This window comes from Bombina bombina, chromosome 5 (assembly GCF_027579735.1).
Source record: "Bombina bombina isolate aBomBom1 chromosome 5, aBomBom1.pri, whole genome shotgun sequence".
Taxonomy (NCBI): domain Eukaryota; kingdom Metazoa; phylum Chordata; class Amphibia; order Anura; family Bombinatoridae; genus Bombina; species Bombina bombina.
The window spans coordinates 124,619,239-124,643,458 of NC_069503.1; the positions used below are offsets into that span (position 1 = coordinate 124,619,239).

Consider the following 24,220-nt stretch of genomic DNA (forward strand, 5'->3'; position numbering starts at 1 on the left):
ACGTCACAATATCACTATGAAATCCCACAAGATTATAGCAAAACATCACAATATCACTGTGAAATCCCACAAGATTATGGCAAAACACCACAATATCACTGTGAAATCCCACAAGATTATTGCAAAACACCACAATATCACTGTGAAATCCCACAACATGATAGCAAAACACCAAAATATCACTGTGAAATCCCACAAGATTATTGCAAAACACCACAATATCACTGTGAAATCCCACAAGATTATGGCAAAACACCACAAAATTACTGTGAAATCCCACAAGATTATGGCAAAACACCACAAGATCACTGTGAAATCCCACAAGATTATGGCAAAACACCACAAGATCACTGTGAAATTCCACAAGATTATGGCAAAACACCACAAGATCACTGTGAAATCCCACAAGATTATGGCAAAACACCACAAGATCACCTCGAAATCTCACAAGATTATGGCAAAACACAACAAGATCATTGTGAAATCCCACAAGATTATGGCAAAACACCACAAGATCACTGTGAAATGCCACAAGATTATGGCAAAACACCACAAGATCATTGTAAAAACACACAACGTTATGGCAAAACACCACAAGATCACTGTGAAATCCCACAAGATTATGGCAAAACACCACAAAATCACTGTGAAATCCCACAAGATTATGGCAAAACACCACAAGATCACCTCGAAATCTCACAAGATTATGGCAAAACACCACAAGATCATTGTGAAATCCCACAAGATTATGGCAAAACACCACAAGATCACTGTGAAATGCCACAAGATTATGGCAAAACACCACAAGATCATTGTAAAAACACACAACATTATAGGAAAACACCACAAGATCACTGTGAAATCCCACAAGATTATGGCAAAACACCACAATATCACTGTGAAATGCCACAAGATTATGGCAAAAGACTACAATATCACTGCGAAATCCCACAAGATTATGGCAAAACACCAGAGGATCACTGTGAAATGCCACAAGATTATGACAAAACACCACAAGATCACTGTGAAATGCCACAAGATTATGGCAAAACACCACAAGATCATTGTAAAAACACAAAAGATTATGGCAAAACACCACAAATTCACTGTGAAATCCCACAAGATTATGGCAAAACACCACAAGATCACCTCGAAATCTCACAAAATTATGGCAAAACACCACAAGATCATTGTAAAAACACACAACATTATAGGAAAACACCACAAGATCACTGTGAAATCCCACAAGATTATTGCAAAACACCACAATATCACTGTGAAATGCCACAAGATTATGGCAAAACACTACAATATCTCTGCGAAATCCCACAAGATTATGGCAAAACACCAGAGGATCACTGTGAAATGCCACAAGATTATGACAAAACACCACAATATCACTGTGAAATCCCACAAGATTATTGCAAAACACCACAATATCACTGTGAAATCCCACAAGATTATGGCAAAACGTCACAATATCACTATGAAATCCCACAAGATTATAGCAAAACATCACAATATCACTGTGAAATCCCACAAGATTATGGCAAAACACCACAATATCACTGTGAAATCCCACAAGATTATTGCAAAACACCACAATATCACTGTGAAATCCCACAACATGATAGCAAAACACCAAAATATCACTGTGAAATCCCACAAGATTATTGCAAAACACCACAATATCACTGTGAAATCCCACAAGATTATGGCAAAACACCACAAAATTACTGTGAAATTCCACAAGATTATGGCAAAACACCACAAGATCACTGTGAAATCCCACAAGATTATGGCAAAACACCACAAGATCACTGTGAAATTCCACAAGATTATGGCAAAACACCACAAGATCACTGTGAAATCTCACAAGATTATGGCAAAACACCACAAGATCACCTCGAAATCTCACAAGATTATGGCAAAACACAACAAGATCATTGTGAAATCCCACAAGATTATGGCAAAACACCACAAGATCACTGTGAAATGCCACAAGATTATGGCAAAACACCACAAGATCATTGTAAAAACACACAACGTTATGGCAAAACACCACAAGATCACTGTGAAATCCCACAAGATTATGGCAAAACACCACAAAATCACTATGAAATCCCACAAGATTATGGCAAAACACCACAAGATCACCTCGAAATCTCACAAGATTATGGCAAAACACCACAAGATCATTGTAAAAACACACAACATTATAGGAAAACACCACAAGATCACTGTGAAATCCCACAAGATTATGGCAAAACACCACAATATCACTGTGAAATGCCACAAGATTATGGCAAAACACTACAATATCATTGCGAAATCCCACAAGATTATGGAAAAGCACCAGAGGATCACTGTGAAATGCCACAAGATTATGACAAAACACCACAAGATCACTGTGAAATGCCACAAGATTATGGCAAAACACCACAAGATCATTGTAAAAACACACAACATTATGACAAAATACCACAAGATCACTGTGAAATCCCACAAGATTATGGGAAAACACCACAAGATCACTGTGAAATGCCACAAGATTATGGCAAAACACCACAATATCACTGTGAAATCCCACAACATTATGGGAAAACACCACAAGATCACTGTGAAATCCCCCAAGATTATGGCAAAACACCACAATATCACTATGAAATCCCACAAGATTATAGCAAAACAACACAATATCACTGTGAAATCCCACAAGATTATGGCAAAACACCACAATATCACTGTGAAATCCCACAAGATTATTGCAAAACACCACAATATCACTGTGAAATCCCACAACATGATAGCAAAACACCAAAATATCACTGTGAAATCCCACAAGATTATTTCAAAACACCATAATATCACTGTGAAATCCCACAAGATTATGGCAAAACACCACAAAATCACTGTGAAATCCCACAAGATTATGGCAAAACAAGGCAAGATCACTGTGAAATCCCACAAGATTATGGCAAAACACCACAAGATCACTGTGAAATCCCACAAGATTATGGCAAAACATCACAAAATCACTGTGAAATGCCACAAGATTATGGCAAAACACCACAAGGTCATTGTAAAAACACACAACATTATGGCAAAACACCACAATATCACTGTGAAATCCCACAAGATTATGGCAAAACACCACAAGATCACTGTGAAATCCCACAACATTATGGCAAAACACCACAAGATCACCTAGAAATCCCACAAGATTATGGCAAAACACAACAAGATCATTGTGAAATCCCACAAGATTATGGCAAAACACAACAAGATCATTGTGAAATCCCACAAGATTATGGCAAAACACCATAAGATCACTGTGAAATGCCACAACATTCCACAAGATCATTTTAAAAACACACAACATTATGGCAAAACACGACAAGATCACTGTGAAATCCCACAAGATTATGGCAAAACAACACAAGATCACTGTGAAATCCCACAAGATTATGGCAAAACACCACAAGATCACTGTGAAATCCCACACGATTATGGCAAAACGCTATAATATCACTGCAAAGTCCCACAAGATTATGGCAAAACACCACAAGATCACTGTAATATCCCACAAGATTATTTCAAAACACCACAAGATCACTGTAAAATCCCACAAGATTATGGCAAAACACTACAATATCACTGCAAAATCCCACAAGATTATGGCAAAACACTACACTATCACTGTAAAATCCCACACGATTATTACAAAACACCACAAGATCACTGTAAAATCCCACAAGATTATTTCAAAACACCACAAGATCACTGTGTAAAATCCCACAAGATTATTACAAAACACCACAACATCACTGTAAAATCCCACAAGATTATTTCAAAACACCACAAGATCACTGTGAAATCCAACAAGATTATGGCAAAACATCACAAGATCACTGTGAAATCCAACAAGAGTATGGCAAAACACCACAATATCACTGTGAAATCCTACAACATAATGGCAAAACACCCCAAGATCACTGTGAAATCCCACAAGATTATGGCAAAACACAACAATAGCACTGTGAAATCCCACAACATTATGGCAAAACACCACATGATCACAGCAGTGCAAAAAGTCTAATGATGCTGATTGGTTGTTGTTTTTTTCACCAGACAGCAGAAAGCAGGAAGAGAAGTTAAATAGAAATGGCTTATTGAATGCTGCTTAGCTAATCTGACATTTACATACAGAAAAAACAGGTTTAGTCATTAAACTGCATCTCAGATAAAGGAAAATGTATGCAACACGTTCCTTTAAAGGGACAGTTCACCCAAAAACTTTCTCCCCTTTAAATTATTCCCAATGATCCTTTTTACCTGCTAGAGTGTATTAAATTGGTTGTAAGTAGCTCCTTTACTCATATTTCAGCATTTGAAATAGCTGATTTAGCTTGTGGTTTCCCAACCTATACTGAAAGTTTTGATACTGGCGTATACGCTATTGACAAGCCTAAGTAAACACAGCCAGCAGAAGAGATTACACAAATATAAGAAAAGGAAGCAAGTCTGTGTACATAAAAGTGATAACATAATGAGATCTAATATTACCTGAAGCTCAACCCATTGTAATAGACTGTGGTTTCAAAGCACAAAACCAGCTACTTCATATACACAAATAAACCCGAAAATGCAATTTCTCAAATATTTTATACTCTGCAGGTGGTATAATAAGTCATTTAAAATACATTAATGGAAAAACAATTTTACAATGTACTGTCCCTTTAAATAAAAGTGCAGTGTTTAGATTTACATATACATCATGCTACCAACAGGATTTATTCTAACAAACCTCAGACTGTTTTTGTGCACTATTAAACTTGTGTTTAGAATGTGCTAACTCAGCAGCTGTCTTAGGGAAAAACAGGAAACTGTAACTCTCTGTATATGCAATGCTCACTGAATATCAAATGTACCCACAATTCCTATAGGAGCTATGTATTTAAACACAAGACGCATTCACAGTGGTACATAGCACATGATCATCAGAAATCTACCCTCTACCCATTTGATCCCTATAAATGTTATCTTGTATACCGCCTATGTTTATAGCGCTGCGGAATCTGTTGGCGCTCTACAAATACCTGATAATAATAATAACAATTACAAAAAATCCAAGCTGGTAAATATTCAACGCGCCCTAACTGACCAAGTTCCCATTTATATACTTTATATACTCTCCGAAGTATGAAAGTGACAGTATACTGAGAAACTTGACTATTAATATGCACATCGGTCACCACTCTCAGTATAAGGGCTAGGGTTATGAAGTAGGAAAGAGTTAATCCCATATAACTTGTTCATTTGCTTTGGCATTTTCAACTGTTGTTGTGTCATGATGATTGCACAAGCGGTGTGTAACCAATTTCAGTGAGAAACCCAAAGTTTGTGATAAAGTTCACAATTGATTTGTATATGTTTATTTGATGGCATTTGGTGGTGAAATGGTGGTATGAAATATACCAAAATGGGCCGAGATCAATATCTTGGGTTGTCTACTTAAATATATATATATAGTTTTGACAGGTAAATAAAAAAAAAAAACAAGGCTCTATGTCTGTTTAAATGGAGTGATGGCAAAAATGCTAAATATTCTCCGGTATTGTGGGCGAGTTTTTCTCTGAAATTCCCAGTAACAAAGGAGTTAAAGGGAAATGAAACCCAAAGATGTTCATTTGAGATTCAGACGGAGGATACCATTTTTTAAAGTTTCCAGTTTGCTTCACTTATCAAATTTGCTTTGTTTCTAAGTAGGGGTCTGGAGAACTATGTGGCAGAAAATAGTGCAGCCATCTATTGGTCTTGCAACTGTATAACATTCTTGCAAAACTGCTGCCATTTAGTGCTTAAAGGACCAGTCAACACTGTAGATTTCCATAATCAACAAATGCAAGATAACAAGACAATGCAATAGCACTTAGTTTGAACTTCAAATGAGTAGTAGATTTTTTTCTGACAATTTTAAAAGTTATGTCTTTTTCCACTCCCCCTGTACCATGTGACAGCCATCAGCCAATCACAAATGCATACACGTACCATGTGACAGCCATCAGCCATTCACAAATGCATACACACTTATTCTTGCACATGCTCAGTAGGAGCTGTTGACTCAAAAAGTTTAAATATAAAAAGACTGTGCACATTTAGTTAATGGAAGTAAATTAGAAAGTTGTTTAAAATTGTATGCTCTATCTGAATAATGAAAATTTAATTTTGATTGAGTGGCCCTTTAAGACATGTGCACTCTTCTTTATCTCTTTAAATAAAAAAAATAAAAAAAGAAAGAAAGAATACATTAATGTTCCTTTGAATTCTCTTCTTGTCCCATCCTCTGCTTGTCCTGCTAACAGAGAGACTAACTCACAAAAGTCCAAAAAGCAAAGTCTGTGATCTGCAAAAACTTCAAATTAAATAGCTGGTTTGGGCAATTTGCAGCATTTAATAAACAGGGGGTGATACAACAATGGCTGGGGGTGCCAAGCGCTGCCTCAGGATCTGCCCCTGCCTGCCAGGCTTATGGTGGTGAAGAGGGTAAATGTGTTTAGCAAGTCAATATCCTGTTAGTATACAACAGTTACAGGTTTACTAGGTGTTATCTGATGGTGTCATAAAAAATAAAACATACATGAATCACAACAGGAAACAAGCTGAAAGTTTAGAAAATGCAAAATGTTTTATAAAAAAGAAATGTATAAAAAAGAGCAGAGCAAGAGCGTAGTTAGTTAATAAACACTTGTTTATATGCTCAGTATACAGTACGTGTAAGTAACTCACCTTTCTCTCAGCAGGAACTTGCGCATTTACAAGGTCACTCAGGGAAACAAGCGCCAGCAGCAGCAGTGAGAAGCATCCAGTGAGTATTAGGGACCTCATCTTCAGGACCAGGTGTCTCCTTGCTATTTAACGTAATGTTGTGTGCGCTCTCTGCTCAGAGTATACCCAGGGAAGCCAGCCACTGAGGGGAATAACACAAGGCACAGTAATAAACATGATTGTGTAACCGCAAACAAGACACTACCTGGCACTGCTCAGCGTAGCCAGAAAAAAACATCACAGAAATATTGCTGGAATGTTATTTAAAGGGATATGAAACCCAAAAATATTCTATTGTGATTCAGACAGAGCATACCAAATGTTCTTTGTTTTCATGATATTCTGTGGTGAAGAGATACCTAGGTAGGCATCAAGCCATAAACATACGCCCCCTGCTTTTCAAAAAAAGATACCAAACGAACAAAGAAAATTTGATAATAGAAGTAAATTAGAAAGTTGTTTAAAATCACATGCTCTATCTGAATCAAAAAGGGCAGTGAGCTTGCACATTATTAGTTGCACATAAACATACGACACAGCAGGCAGAGAAGGTTCTACGGGGGGCACTGGGAGTACCAGGTACCTCCATTCTTTACTGCAGCCCCCTAAACCTCAAAGGCGCCGGCTGCTCTGAATTTACAGGCTTGTGCTGTCTTTACATGCCCAGTGCACTGTGCAGAGCAAGGGGAGAGGGCAAACGGATTGATCAATACACACATAGGGGGTCAATTTATCATATGCCGGCCGGACATGATTCGCTGCAGCAAATTATGTCCGCCTGACAACGCTAAATGCTGACGGCATACGCTGTCGGTATTTAACATTGCACAAACATTCCTTGTGAAATGCTTGTGCAATGCCGCCCCTGCACATTCGAGGCCAAAAGGCCGCTAGCAGGTGGCCGACAAGTTAAGGAGCAGCGGTCTTACGACCAATGCTTCTTAACTTAATATCACAGATACCGGACTGCAAGCGTTAAACCCCTACCTCTTACTACCACACCCCCTCCTGTTTCTCAGTGGATTTGGGCTCCTGAGAGCAACCGTGATCTCCCAGACCTGTTGTTTCCTTTATTTTGTAATGTGAACTTTGTCAGAGAAAAGCTGATCTCTGACTGGGAAAACCCTTTTAGGCTGGCAGGGCTCCTGGAACTGCCGGCGGGCCGCACCTCAACGGATACCCACCTAACCCCTCTCAGGCTGGCCGGGCTCCTGGAACTACCGGTTGGCCGCTTAATGCTGGACACCCACAAACTTTACCCCTGGTCGCTCCAGCGGCCCTTTGCCTCAGAGCTTCGCTGTTTTGGGGATTGGTAGGGGATTGGTGGGGTGATTGCCGGAGGGAAGATCCTTTGGGAACCGGGGTTTTTTGGACACCCCTACCCCCCTATCTTTACCGGGCTGTAACTCCAGTCCCCAGTAATGAATCATGCTGCTTTTTGGACTGTGGCATCTGGGGACCGAGAGCTTTCAAATGACACCATGGAAGTGCTGCCGCGCCACCGGGATCACCCCAAACTGCCACCTCTGGGTCCTGGGGCTCTGTGGGACTGTTGCTGCTATGGAGGCGCCAGCCTGTCTGGAGGGGCTGGAATGGTGGGAGATTTGGGAGGGGGATAAGACCCTTTGGGGCCTATTTATCAAGCTCTGTATGGAGATTGATGCCCCATGTTATAAAGTAGCAGTCTAAAGAGAATGTGTGTGTGTGAGAGAGAATGTGTGTCTGTGAGAGAGAGAGAGAGGCGGCGGACAGACATCGCCAAAAATTAACCCGATCCAATATGATCGGGTTGATTGACACCCCCTGCTAGCAGCCGATTGGTCGCGAATCTGCAGGGGGCGGTATTGCACCAGCAGTTCACAAGAACTGCTGGTGCAATGATAAATGCCGACAGTGTATGCTGTCGGCATTTATCGATGTGCGGCGAACATGATTCACTATAGCGGATTATGTCTGTCCGCACCATGTTAAATTGACCCCTTTGTGCGTGTATATAAGGCGAGTGTGTTTCACAATAAAATCAGTTCTTGTTTCACCTGAATGCTAGTCTGTCTAGTTATTTGGGTGGGCTCCTGCTATAATCACTTTCTCTGATACATAGCGACCTGTTGTCAGGGACATATCAGCCATGTACTTGAAAGTAAGACAGCAACTTAAAAGATTTGCGCATGTGAAAACCGGGACTCTGCAAAATCTCATATATCCATAGAACTTGTAATAAATGTCCACAGTGCTTCTTATATCAAACATCACAAATAAAAGTGACGTTTCGGGTAACAACCCTTATTCATGCTTTAATAATAAGATAAAGCATAAATAAGGGTTGTTACCCGAAACGTCGCTTTTATTTGTGGTGTCTGTGTGACAAATAAAGGACATTTGATATAAGAAGCGCTGTGGACATTTGTTACAATTTCTGTTGCCAGGGACAGGAAGGACCCTCTGCAAGAGCTACCCAGTCTAGGTAGCAGGAGTCTGTCACTGGGTGGGATCCTGAATACTGGTGCTGTCTGGTATCAGGATGGGCTACTGGCTGCAGTCCCTTGGCAGCTACAAAGCTGCAGTCGGCAGGGAGGAAGCAGGACCCTTTTGGTGGAGCTACCCAGTCGGGGTAGCCAGGGGAATCCATCACACTTTTTTTCAGCGAGCTGGAATCTTCGGGCATAGAAAGCAGCATTCGCTGCTTACTGTATTTACCCCTTGATATTTAGATTTGTGCTCAACTTTATGCACCCTCAGATGTTATGATCTAGAAGTGCTCCATTTGTGGTGTATAGGTAAAGATAGGCTTTCTGTAAATTATTAGATACATGGCCCAGCCTTCCAGCTGACGTGTTAGAGGTTGATCAAGCATGGTATTAAAGGGATATTGTACTAAAATAGATTATAATGAACTTCAAAGATATGTTTTTGTAACATATTTTTCTTGGAAAAAAACTTTAAGTTGATACAAATTGATACAAATGCAGCAGTCTCAGTTGTGTGCTTGCTGCTGATTGCCTGATATAAACACAATAGTTATTTACACTACTTGTCCTTCTTCCTATCTCTTTTGTGCTCTCTCTGCCCAATGATCAAACACTCACGGACATAGAGAGAAATCTCACAAAATGTTTGTGGTGGTTTAAGCACAAATTGTTATGTGTGTGTATTTCCTTTACATTCAGAATCTGCACAGTGAGATAAGAGACCTTGCGGTACTGACGAGACGTCTTGGATAATCTTACCAGAGCACAGAGCTTTACATCATTGGACCTTAGTCTTTCCTCTCTCACTCTATTATTATTATTATCAGGTATTTGTAGAGCGCCAACAGATTCCGCAGCGCTGTAAATATAGTCGGTGTACAGGATAGCTTTTGTAGGGGTCAGGTGGGTAGAGGGCCCTGCCGAGAGTTTCACTGTTGTAGTCGGCTCTTATGAAGCGATCTGTAAACAGCTGGGCCCATAGGCTTAAATTCTAAGGGGTTCAAGGGGAAAGCAATGGCGTTAGGAAAGGTTAGTGTTGGTTGTATGCATCCCTGAATAGTAGAGTTTTTAGGGAGTGCTTGAAGCTGTTAAAACTAGGGGAGAGTCTTATGGAGCGAGGCAGGGAATTCCACAAGATGAGGGCCAGTCTGGAGAAGTCCTGTAAACGGGAATGTGAGGAAGTAACAAGAGAGGAGGAGAGGAGGAGATCCTGAGCTGATCGAAGGGGACGGGAGGGAGAGTATCTTGAGACAAGTTCTGAGATGTAGGGGGGAGCAGTGCAGTTCACAGCTTTATATGTCAGGATGAGGATTTTATGTTTAATCCTAGAGGCAAGAGGAAGCCAGCGAAGGGATTGGCAGAGAGGTGCAGCAGATGAAGAGCGAGGAGTAAGGAAGATGAGCCTGGCAGAGGCATTCATAATGGATTGTAAAGGAGCTATGCGGCAGCTAGGTAGACCAGAGAGGACGGAGTTGCAGTAGTCGAGGCGGGAAAGGATGAGAGAGTGGATTAAAATCTTGGTTGTATATCTTGTGTAAGGAAATGTCTAATTTTAGCGATGTTTTTAAGGTGGAAGCGGCAGGCTTTAGCCAAGGACTGAATGTGAGGAGTGAAGGAGAGATCTGAGTCAAGTGTGACCCCAAGACATCGGGTTAGAAATTTTGGGGGTGGAGACATTGGAAGAAGGGGGAAAAATAAGGAGTTCAGTTTTGGAGAGATTTAGCTTAAGGTAGTGAGAGGACATCCAAGATGAGATGTGAGAAAGACAGTTAGTGACACGGGTTAGTAAGGAAGGAGGTAGGTCTGGTGCAGAGAGGTAGATTTGGGTGTCATCGGCATACAAATGGTATTGAAACCTATGGGACATTATTAAGGAACCTAGTGATGACGTGTAGATTGAAAAGAGAAGGGGACCAAGGACAGAGCCTTGAGGTACCCCAACAGAAAATGGTAACGGGGAAGAGGATGCTCCGGAGAAGGCTACACTAAATGTACGGTTAGTCAGGTAGGTACCTTGCGGTACTGACGAGATGTCTTGGATAATCTTACCAGAGCACAGAGCTTTACATCATTGGCCCTTAGTCTTTCCTCTCTCACTCTATTATTATTATTATTATTATCAGGTATTTGTAGAGCGCCAACAGATTCTGCAGCGCTATAAACATAGTCGGTGTACAGGATAGCTTTTGTAGGGGTCAGGTGGGTAGAGGGCCCTGCTGAGAGTTTCACTGTTATAGTCGGCTCTTATGAAGCGATCTGTAAACAGCTGGGCCCATAGGCTTACATTCTAAGGGGTTCAAGGGGAAAGCAATGGAGTTAGGAAAGGTTAGTGCTGGTTGTAAGCATCCCTGAATAGTAGAGTTTTTAGGGAGCAATTGAAGCTGTTAAAACTAGGGGAGAGTCTTATGGAGCGAGGCAGGGAATTCCACAAGATGAGGGCCAGTCTGGAGAAGTCCTGTAAATGGGAATGTGAGGAAGTAACAAGAGAGGAGGAGAGGAGGAGATCCTGAGCTGATCGAAGGGGACGGGAGGGAGAGTATCTAGAGACAAGTTCTGAGATGTAGGGGGGAGCAGTGCAGTTCACAGCTTTATATGTCAGGATGAGGATTTTATGTTTAATCCTAGAGGCAAGAGGAAGCCAGCGGAGGGATTGGCAGAGAGGTGCAGCAGATGAAGAGCGACGAGTAAGGAAGATGAGCCTGGCAGAGGCATTCATAATGGATTGTAAAGGAGCTATGCGGCAGCTAGGTAGACCAGAGAGGACGGAGTTGCAGTAGTCGAGGTGGGAAAGGATGAGAGAGTGGATTAAAATCTTGGTTGTATCTTGTGTAAGGAAATGTCTAATTTTAGCGATGTTTTTAAGGTGGAAGTGGCAGGCTTTAGCCAAGGACTGAGTGAAGGAGAGATCTGAGACAAGTGTGACCCCAAGACATCGGGTTAGAAATTTTGGGGGTGGAGACATTGGAAGAAGGGGGAAAAATAAGGAGTTCAGTTTTGGAGAGATTTAGCTTAAGGTAGTGAGAGGACATCCAAGATGAGATGTGAGAAAGACAGTTAGTGACACGGGTTAGTAAGGAAGGAGGTAGGTCTGGTCCAGAGAAGTAGATTTGGGTGTCATCGGCATACAAATGGTATTGAAACCTATGGGACATTATTAAGGAACCTAGTGATGACGTGCAGATTGAAAAGAGAAGGGGACCAAGGACAGAGCCTTGAGGTACCCCAACAGAAAGTGGTAACGGGGAAGAGGATGCTCCGTAGAAGGCTACACTAAATGTACGGTTAGTCAGGTAGGAAGAGAACCACAAGAGAGCTGTGTTACAGATGCCGAAGGATTGTAGGGTTTGGAGCAGAAGAGGGTGGTCAACAGTGTCAAAGGCGTGCAGACAAGTCAAGGAGGATAAGCAGAGAGAAGTGGCCTTTGGATTTTGCGGTAAGTAGGTCATTGGTAACTTTGACAATTGCTGTCTCTGTAGAGTGATGGGAATGAAATCCAGATTGCAGTGGGTCAAGAAGAGAGTTTAGTGTAAGGAAATGGGATAGACGTGTATAAACTAGCTTTTTGAGGAGCTTTGAGGCAAGAGGGAGTAGGGAAATAGGGCGGTAGTTGGAAGGGGAGGCTGGATCGAGGGAAGGTTTTTTGAGGATAGGTGTGACCAGTGCATGTTTTAGAGATGAGAGAAATATACCAGTGCTGAGGGAGAGGTTGAAAATGTGTGTGAGTATGGGGGTGAGGGTAGAAGAGAGGGAGGAGAGTAGCTGTGAGGTGATGGGGTCGAGGGGACAGGAAGTGAGGTGGGAGGACAGTATAAGGGCAGAAACTTCATCCTCATTAACAGGGGCAAAAGAGCTGCATTTTTGGATATTTGGGTTTTGGGTGATCGTGAGCTTTTGAGGGGGTAGGAGATTGGAAGTATGTTGAGAGCTGATTTCACTTCTGATGGGGTCAATTTTGTTGTTGAAGTGGCTGGCAAAATCTTGAGCTGAGAGAGAGGTTGTGTTAGGAGGTGGGGGTGGGCGGAGAAGAGTGTTGAACATGTAGAACAGACATTTAGGGTTAGAGGAAAGAGTAGAGATGAGATTTGAAAAATATTGTTGCTTATAAAGATTAAGGGCAGAATAGTAGGAGTTCAGAATGAACTTGTAGTGAAGAAAGTCAGCTGAACTCCGAGATTTCCTCCAGTGTCGCTCAGCACTAAGGGAGCATCTGCATAGGTATCGTGTCAGAGGAGTATGCCAGGGCTGAGGATGAGAGTGTGGTTTCTGATCTAAGGTTGGAGGGGCCAGAGTGTCAATGACCAATGTAAGGGTGGAATTATACTGGCAGATAGATTGGTCAGGGCAGGAAAAGGAGATGATGGATGAGAGGAGAGGTTTGAGAGAGCTAGCAAGCTGATGCAGATCTAGTAACTTAGTGCTTCTGTGAAGTTTGGTGTGAGGGGTAGAGGGAGGGGGAGTTGTAGGTAGGGAAGTGATGTTGCAAGTTAGGAGATGATGGTCAGAGAGAGGAAAAGGGGAGTTTGTAAATTTGAAAGAGTGCATTGATAGGTGAAAGTCAGATCAAGGGAATGACCATCTTTGTGAGTGGGAGAGTCAGTCCATTGTGGCAGGCCGAAAGAGGAAGTGAGTTGAAGAAGTTGTTTTGCAGTGGGATTGTCAAGAGGGATGTTAAAGTCACCAAGAATGAGGGCAGGGGTGTCTGAAGAAAAGAAATAAGGAAGCCAGGCAGCAAAGTGATCTAAAAATTGAGTTGGGGAGCCAGGGGGTGGTATATGACTGCAATACGTATAGAGAGGGGAGAGAATAACCGAATCATGTGTGCTTCAAATGAAGAAAATGTGAGTGAAGAGAAGGGCTGTATTTGTTGGAAGGTGCAACGAGAGAAAAGTAAAATAGTGACACCACTTCCTTCTGTATTGCCAGACCTAGGAGTTTGGCTGAAATGGAGACCCCCATGTGACAGTGCAGCAGTGGATGCTGTGGCTCCTAGTTATCAAGCTGTCAACCTCAAATACGCTGGAATTCCGCAGCGTATTTGTGGCGAGGCTGATTCGCCTTAGTTATCAAGCCCTAGACACCGGCAAAAGTAGAATTTTGTAACGTAAGCTTCGATCCGCCGGACTCAGTCCGACACAGATCGATTCTTACGTCACTACAGATGTTCCGCACACAAGTTCGAAACAATCTGACTACTTTTGCTAGTTATCCAAAAACTAGCAGGTACGCTTGGCACTTTTACGGCCCAGCGCACCTGGTTTTCAAACCGCCGCCCTGGAGGCAGCGGATCCCATAGGAATCAATGGGAGTCTGACCATAGCGAAAGTTCATGTTCGCTGCTGCCAGACATCCCATTAATTCCTATGGGAGATGTCTACACCTAACACCCTAACATGTACCCTGAGTCTAAACACCCCTAATCTGTCCCCCCATACACCGCCGCAACTAAATAAAGTGTTTACCCCCTAAACCGCCACTCCCGGAGCCGACCACAAGCTATACTAAATATGTTAACCCCTAAACCGCCGCTCCCGGTGCCCGCCGCAACTATAATATATGTATTAACTCCTAAACTGCCGCTCCCGGCCCCCGTCGCCACCTACATTATACCTATTAACCCCTATTAACCCCTATCCTGCCCCCCCTACACCGCCGCCATTATAATAAATTTATTAACCCCTATCCTGCCCCCCCTATACTGTCGCCACCTATAATACATTTATTAACCCCTATCCTGCCCCCCCTACACCGCCGCCACTGTAATAAAATTATTAACCCCTAAACCTAAGTCTAACACTAACACCTAATAAATTTAAATAATATTTCTCTTATTAACTAAATTATTCTTATTTAAAAATAAATACTTACCTTTAAAATAAACCGTAATATAGCTACAATATAAATAATAATTATATTGTAACTATCTTAGGATTTATTTTTATTTTACAGGCAACTTGATTGGCTGATTGAATCAGCCAATCAGATTGAAGTTCAATCCGATTGGCTGATCCAATCAGCCAATCAGATTGAGCTCGCATTCTATTGGCTGATCGGAACAGCCAATAGAATGCAAGCTCAATCTGATTGGCTGATTGGATCAGCCAATCGGATTGCACTTCAATCTGATTGGCTGATTCAATCAGCCAATCAGATTTTTCCTACCTTAATTCCGATTGGCTGATAGAATCCTATCAGCCAATCGGAATTGAAGGGACGCCATCTTGGATGACGTCCCTTAAAGGAACCTTCATTCGTTGTTAGTCGTCGGGAAGAAGAGGATGGCTCCGCGTCGGCTCATCTGAAGATGGCTCCGCTCCGCTCCGGATGGATGAAGATTGAAGACGCCGCCTGGATGAAGACTTTTATCAGATGGAAGACCTCTTCAGCGCCGCCTGGATGATGACTTCATCGGATGGAAGACTTCTTCAGCGCCCCTTGGATGATGACTTCTGCCTCTTCGGTTCCATCGGTGGGTCGGCTGGCTGAAGATGGCTCAAGGTAGGATGATCTTCAGGGGGTAGTGTTAGGTTTATTTAAGGGGGGTTTGGGTTAGATTAGGGGTATGTGGGTGGTGGGTTTTAATGTTGGGGGGGTTTGTATTTTTATTTTACAGGCAAAAGAGCTGTTTTCTTTGGGGCATGCCCCACAAAAGGCCCTTTGAAGGGCTGGTAAGGTAATAGAGCTGGTAACTTTTTAATGTAGAATAGGGTAGGGAATTTTTTTATTTTGGGGGGCTTTGTTATTTTATTAGGGGTCTTAGATTAGGTGTAAGTAGCTTAAAATTGTTGTAATATTTTTTAAATGTTTGTAACTTATTTTTTTTATTTTTTGTAACTTAGCTTTTTTTATTTTTTGTACTTTAGTTAGTTTATTTAATTTAATTTAATTGTAGTTATTTGTAGGTAATTTTTTTCATTAATTTAATGATAGTGTAGTGTTAGGTTTAATTGTAACTTAGGTTAGGATTTATTTTACAGGTAATTTTGTATTTCTTTTAGCTAGGTAGTTATTAAATAGTTAATAACTATTTAATAACTATTCTAACTAGCTAAAATAAATACAAAGTTACCTGTAAAATAAATATAAATCCTAAAATAGCCACAATGTAATTATTAATTACATTGTAGCTATCTTAGGGTTTATTTTACAGGTAAGTATTTAGTTTTAAATAGGAATAATTTATTAAAGTATAGTGTAGTGTTAGGTGTAATTGTAACTTAGGTTAGTTTATATTTTACAGGTAAATTTCTCTTTATTTTAACTAGGTAGCTATTAAATAGTTAATAACTATTTAATAGCTATTGTACCTAGTTAAAATAAATTGAAAGTTGCCTGTAAAATAAAAATAAATCCTAAGATAGCTACAATAAAATTATTATTTATATTGTAGCTATATTAGGGTTTATTGTAAAGGTATTTAAGTATTATAAGTATAAGTATTTATTTTTAAATAGGATTAATTTAGTTAATAAGAGAAATATTATTTAGATTTATTTAATTAATATTTAAGTTAAGGGGGTGTTAGGGTTAGTGTTAGACTTAGGTTTAGGGGTTAATAATTTTATTACAGTGGCGGCGGTGTAGGGGGGGCAGGATAGGGGTTAATAAATTTATTATAGGTGGCGACGGTGTAGGGGGGCAGATTAGGGGTTAATAAGTTTAATATAGGTTGCGGCAGGGTCCGGGAGCGGCGGTTTAGGGGTTAAACTATTTCTTTAGTTGCGGCGAGGTCCGGGATCCGCAGGATAGGGGTTAATAACTTTATTATAGGCGGCGGTGGTATAGGGGGGGGCAGGATAGGGGTTACTAGGTATAATGTAGGTGGCGGCGGTGTCCAGGAGCGGCGGTGTCCGGGAGGGGTTAATACATTTATAAGAGTTGCGGCGGGGTCTAGGAGTGGCGGTTTAGGGGTTAATAACTTTATTTAGTTGCGGGGGGCTCCGGGGGCGCCAGTATAGGGGGTAGAACAGTGTAGTTGGTGTGGGTGCTTAGTGACAGGCTAGCAATAAAGCTGTCAAAAAGCCGAAGAGCAGCGAGATCAGATGAGTGATAACTCTCACAATCTGCTGCTCATCGCCCCATACTTGGTGCGCGGCTTTTTGACAGCTTTTTTGATAACTTAGGCGAAATTTTGCAGGTCCGCGGCGGCGATGGTAGGCGAGCTTAGGCGGGCGTATTGAACCGGCAAAGGCAGGTAAAGTAGACGGCTTGATAACTAGCCCCCTGTGTCTGAAGCAGAGAGCCAGGTTTCTGTAAGAGCCAGAAGGTTAAGAGAGTGGGAGATAAAGAGATCATGGATAGAAGTGAGCTTGTTGCAAACAGAGCGAGAGTTCCAGAGTGCACAAGTGAAGGGGGAGGTGGTTTTAGATGTAAGAGGAATGTGATTAAGGTTACCAGAGTTTAGTTTATGAAGTCTATTGAAAGGCACACAAGGATGTGAAAGGCTAGGAGGTTGTGAGGGACCAGGATTAGGGGAGATGTCTCCAGCAGCTAGTATGAGCAAGAGGGAGAGTGACATGAGATGAGAAGCAGATTTGCAGTAATGAGACTGTTTTTTGGCTGAAGTGCAGGGGGGAGAGAGAGTATTTAGGAATAGGTAGAGTTCATGAGTACAAAAGTAAGGTGAGTATAAGAGAGATGGGCTAATGAACAGTGCAGGTGGAGAGGGAGAAGGAGTAATTGAGTAATGTAGTTTGAATATGAAGATATTGAGCATTATTATGAAAGTGGGAACCAAGTAAACACATAAGACACAGTGTTAAAGCAGCACTTGCAAAAGGATACAATGAGATACATAAAACACAGTTTTACAAGAGTACTTGCCTTGTGTCTTGCCCCATCCTTGTTCAATTCTTAAAAATTAGTGCCTCAATTATAAAATGTTCACTTTGAAAATGTGAACATATGCTATTGTTAAAAAAAAAGTACACTGCCCTGTAGGCAATGCACCCCCTGTGCAATGCACTTCCCAGACTAGTGTGTAATATATATAGGCAGGGCGGTCAGCTGAGTCCACTAAATTTAGTTGATTGCTAATCAAAGACAGTTGGTAAGGCCAATTGGAATGTTAGATTCTGGTCAGGGTGAGATGAGTTAAGTAAACAAACAATAACATTTGGAGGGGGTTAAAACTGTGACATAAGACAACTATACATTTTAGAGTTATAGTAAGTATTGATAAGGAGTGAGCATCACATGACAATTAACTAGACGTTAGAATTGAGACATTGGAAAAAACCATTACAATAAATGCAGGACTTAATTTTAACAGAGTAAATTCATGTGCTCAATATATATATATACACAGAGAGACTTGGAGTAAAATGACAGAAAAGCAGGGAATAGCAGGATTTCGATGCAGGGCCTTAATTCACATACCTGAAAGCAGATGAGACAATGGCCCCTATTTATGAAGGTCTGGCGGACCTGATGCGACAGTGCGGATCAGGTCCGCCAGACCTTGCTGAATACGACGAGCAATACACTCGCCGTATTCAGCATTGCACCAGCAGCTCACAAGAGCTGCTGGTGCAACGCCGCCCCCTGCAGACTCGCGGCCAGCAGGGGGTGTCAATCAACCTGATCATACTCGATCGGGTTGATTTCCGGCAATGTCTATCTGCCTGCTCAGAGCAGGCGGACAGGGTTATGGAGCAGCGCTCTTTGTGACCGCTGCTTCATAACTGCTGTTTCTGGCGAGTCTGCAGGCTCGTCAGAAACACGGGGCATCAAGCTCCATTCGGAGCTTGATAAATATGCCCCAATAGGTTAACTCAGCATTCCTTAGCAGATGTCAGTAGGCACACAGATACACTCCCTTATGCTCTCTCTCACACACACATTCTCACACACACACACATTCTCACACACACACATTCTCACACACACACACATTCTCACACACACACACACATTCTGACACACACACACACACACACATTCTCACACACACACATTCTCACACACACACACATTCTCACACACACACATTCTGACACAAGCACACATTCTCACACACACACATTCTCTCTCACACACACATTCTCTCACACACACACATTCTCTCTCACACACACACACATTCTCTCTCTCACACACACACATTCTCACACCCACATTCTCACACACACACATTCTCTCTCACACACACACACATTCTCACACACACACACACATTCTCTCTCACACACACACACATTCTCACACACACACACACATTCTCACACACACACATTCTGACACACACACACACATTCTCACACACACACATTCTGACACACACACACATTCTCACACACACACATTCTCTCTCACACACACACATTCTCTCTCTCACACACACATTCTCTCACACACACACATTCTCTCTCACACACACATTCTCTCTCACAAACACATTCTCTCTCACACACACATTCTCTCTCACACACACATTCTCTCTCACAAACACATTCTCTCTCACACACACATTCTCTCTCACACACACATTCTCTCTCACACACACATTCTCTCTCACACACACATTCTCTCACACACACACATTCTCTCTCACACACCCACATATCTCTCTCACACACACACATTCTCTCTCTCTCTCTCTCTCTCTCTCTCTCTCTCTCTCACACACACACATATCTCTCTCTCACACACACACATACCTCTCTCTCTCTCTCTCTCTCTCTCTCTCTCACACACACACACACTTTGGGCTAGATTTGACAAGCAGCGGATGCTGCTTTCTCAGCACGAAGCCGGCGAACCAGAAACTGAAGTTAAGAAGCAGCGGTCATAAGACCAGGGCTCCTTAACTTGTCTGCCACATTTTAGGAGGCGGACTGCAATCATCCTGATACGATACAATACTTATCTCTCCTACCTTTCATTGGGAGTGTGATTTCTTTCCTGTCTAACAAAGTTTGTTAATAGCCAATACTTCACTTATTTAGCTTTATTTTGTTTTTGAAATAGCCATTTGATGTTTGCTATATTCCCACCTAAAGTGAAAATCTCAATAGTTATTTGCAATCAATTTAATACACTCCAGGAATTAATATAGATCATTGGGAACACGTTAAGGGCCAAATTACAAGTGGAGCAGTATTTAATACAAGGGGATAACATTTTACAGTGCGCCATCTCTTTAAGTGACCAGGTATGTTATATTTCTGCCCTGCTCTATAGCACAATACAAAGGTTGTTGCATCACAGACCAATAACTTGCAAGATAACCTTTCGTGAGATGTTTATATTGGGCTAAACGGACGCAGTGACGACAACTGAACATTGTGCGTGGGAGAAATCTGTCTCTTAAGCTAATTTTTAATGGCAAACAGATGTGCATCTGGATTCATATAATTCCTGCTCTGTTTTATTTCCTTTCTCTACATTTGGGGCTGTAGTCTAATACTGTTATTTGCCCATACATCAGCGTGTGCTAGTTACAACTAAATCCCACTGCCTGGAAGAACAGCAAACATCAGTGAAATATATAAAAACTAAGCATAATATAACATCAACACAGTGATTTTACTAAAAGAGAATGTAATTTACTGTAATTAAAAAACTTTACTGTCAGGATTTATTTTGCCTGATTTAGCTGTAATTTAAAGGGACAGTTAATACTTTATAATTTAAAAAAAAAATGCAGTCTTCTAATAGATTAACATATCAACAAAGTCTGAACATTATTAGAACAGATTAACACCTTGTTTGCGGCAATTGCTTTTCAAACTCCACCTATTACTTTTCTAATTTGAAGGAGCAAATCGGGACTTAGGTCTGGAGAACATAGGGTTTGCCACTGTCATTGTGTTTACAAAATCTAAATTTTTGGGCTTCAGCAGAAATGATAAGATAACAAACTGCACATTAGGGACAGATATGAGGCAGGGTTAGGTTTGTGAAACTGCCATGCGCCTTTTCAGTTTTCATCATAGGCAAATCCGTCATTTTGGATCCGAGAAGACTGCTTGTGACGGGCGGAGGAAGTGCTGGAGTGGCTCCAGGATTAAAAGGTAAGTTTTTGAAGAAAACAGTGAAATGTCAATTTTGATGAATTAAAGTGCCCTTGTTTTTAATAGGTTTATTAAAAACCGGGCACAAATTCATCAAAATGGACCTTCACTTTAAGCATTTTATATTAGAGTCTATTGTCCCTTTAACCCACTGCCCCAGAGAAGCAAGAGTGCATCCTGCATAATCCAAAACACCAACTGTAACATTATGTATAGAAAAAAGGAGATTCAAGGGGTGTGTCCCCTGTACTGCAAATCAATGCAAACAAATACTGCTGTCCAAAAAGGCTTTTCAAACATAGGTATGCCGCTCTTTTGAAATGCAGTGCTTAATTATTGATGTACAATATGCATATATAAAACACATTACGGTCCCTTTAAAAACGTATTGTCCCCAAAACGCTCCAGCACATAATAGACACATAAGCAGGTGCATTCACCAGAACTCCTCACCTCTATTTCGGTAAAACCTTTATATCCTTCTGTGCCTCTCAGGGTTATATTCTCTCAACAGGATTCACCTACAGACTGTATCTGAAAAGAAAAAATAAACATAGCGAATAAGTATCACACACTTCACTCCCAGACAATGCGACTAATATTTCTCCTACCAGTTAAATACACTCGATCACAAAACATGAGTGGGATCTGGGAAATATCTCTGCCAGAAGCTCAGACGCTTTATAATAGGTTGGAATATCTTACAAAGAGCCCAATCACAACCATTTAGAGAAACGTATCTGTTTTCTACACAATTCTCCAGTAAAGTTTGCTGTTTTGTAATATATTAAAGACAAAGACTATTCTGTATATGGTGATAAAATCAGAAGTAGAACAGTCAGTGCTCTGCTGTGTTCTCTGTAGTTAGGTGTCTGCCCCCTCCCATACTCTCCGGCTCCCTTGTTGCTCACCCATGTGCCCGGCCGTGAGCTGTGCAGTCAGGAGACTGGGTGAATGTGAAGCTCAGATAGCTCTGGCAAGCAGTTGTGGTGCAGGGAATGACGTGCACAAGCCTTTCCGGCTGCAGATGCTGTGTAAGCCAGTCTCCTGAGCAGAACAGATTTGCTTTCTTTTGCTTCTGTGCATGATACGCTCACACAGGCATACAATGTTTTATTGCGCTTCACTTCGCAGATATTGCTCTTTTTACAAATTGAAGGTTTTTTGGCAACCCCTGTGTCAACATAGAGACATAGAAACATAGAATTTGACGGTAGATAAGAACCAAAAAGGTTTATCAAGTCTACCCATATTACATGTTACTTTTTCCTTAGGATAGCCTTATGCATGTCCCAGGCATTTTTAAATTCCTTTACAGTCTTTGTGTTTACCACCTCAAATGGAAGTTTATTCCATGAATCCACCACCTTTTCTGTAAAAAAAATGCTTCCTCAAATTTTCTCCTGAATCTGCTACCCTCTAACTTTAGATTGTGACCCCTTGTGTCAAGCCTATAAGCGCAATATACACACCTATATATACACACCTATATATACACACCTATATATACACACCACCAGCAAAAATATTATGACTCACTGAAGGATCAGATGATGATTCGCAATTTTTAGCAATAAAATATTTAAAAAAATAAAAAAAAGGTATGTACATGTTTTTTTAGACATAATGCTATTGCACACATAATAGACAACAGTATAGTGTAAATATAACTCTTATATGCCCTGGGAAACAAAAAACTTACGGCTAGATTATGAGTTGTGCGTTAGGGTAAAAAAGCAGCGTTAAGAGGTCCTAACGCTGCTTTTTTTTGCCCGCTGGTATTACGAGTCTTGAAGGTTTAGGGTCACTGCACACTTCTTTGGCCTTACCGCAAAACGACTTATGTAAACTTTGTAAAGTCTTTTTTCTATGGGACTTCCATAGCGCTGATATTATGAGTCTGTCCTGGAAGGCCAAAAAGTGAGCGGTACACCCTACCCCGTCAAGAGTCCTTAACGCATTTAAAAGTCAGTAGTTAAGAGTTTTATGGTACAACGCTGTAACATAAAACTCATAACTAAAGTGCTAAAAAGTACACTAACACCCATAAACTACCTATTAACCCCTAAACCGAGGCCCTCCCGCATCGCAAATACTAAAATAAAAATTTTAACCCCTAATCTGCCGCTCCGGACACTGCCGCCACCTACATTATATTTATTAACCCCTAATCTGCTGCCCCCAACATCACCAACACCTACATTATATTTATTAACCCCTAATCTGCCGCCCCCAATGTCGCCGCCACCTACCTACACTTATTAACCCCTAATCTGCCGCCCCCAACGTCGCCGACACTATAATAAACATATTAACCCCTAAACCGCGGCACTCCCGCCTTGCAAACATTAGTTAATAGTATTAACCCCTAATCTGCCGTCCCTAACATCGCCGCCACCTACCTACATTTATTAACCCCTAATCTGCCGCCCCAACATCGCTGCCATTATATTAAAGTTATTAACCCCTAAACCTAAGTCTAACCCTAACACCCCCTAACTTAAATATAATTTAAATAAATCTAAATAAATATTCCTATCAACTAAATTATTCCTATTTAAAACTAAATACCTGTAAAATAAACCCTAAGATAGCTACAATATAACTAATAGTTACATTGTAGCTAGCTTAGGGTTTATTTTTATTTTACAGACAAGTTTGTATTTATTTTAACTAGGTAGAATAGTTATTAAATAGTTATTAACTATTTAATAACTACCTAGCTAAAATAAATACAAATTTACCTGTAAAATAAAACCTAACCTAAGTTACACTAACACCTAACACTACACTATAATTAAATAAAGTAACTAAATTAAATACAATTACCTAAATTAAATTAAATTAGCTAAAGTACAAAACCAAACAAACACTAAATTACAGAAAATAATAAACAAATTACAGAAATTTAAA

General features: G+C 41.0%; 1 protein-coding gene across 3 annotated transcripts in view; it reads right to left on the bottom strand.

The window, feature by feature from the left end:
* LOC128660068 (uncharacterized) overlaps positions 1 to 22,364 on the bottom strand; it is a 35,720-nt gene extending 13,356 nt beyond the window's left edge. Inside the window, exons 1-3 of one of the 3 annotated variants that reach the window (XM_053713674.1) lie at positions 22,219 to 22,364; positions 21,761 to 21,841; positions 6,790 to 6,970 (exon numbers count right to left, since the gene is read on the bottom strand). In XM_053713674.1, the coding sequence (XP_053569649.1) occupies positions 6,790 to 6,888 (99 nt within the window). In that variant the 5' untranslated portion in view covers positions 6,889 to 6,970; positions 21,761 to 21,841; positions 22,219 to 22,364. The remainder of the gene's footprint in view (positions 1 to 6,789; positions 6,971 to 21,760; positions 21,842 to 22,218) is intronic. The other 2 variants (XM_053713675.1, XM_053713673.1) reach the window with 2 other exon arrangements.
* Positions 22,365 to 24,220: the final 1,856 nt, after the last annotated feature.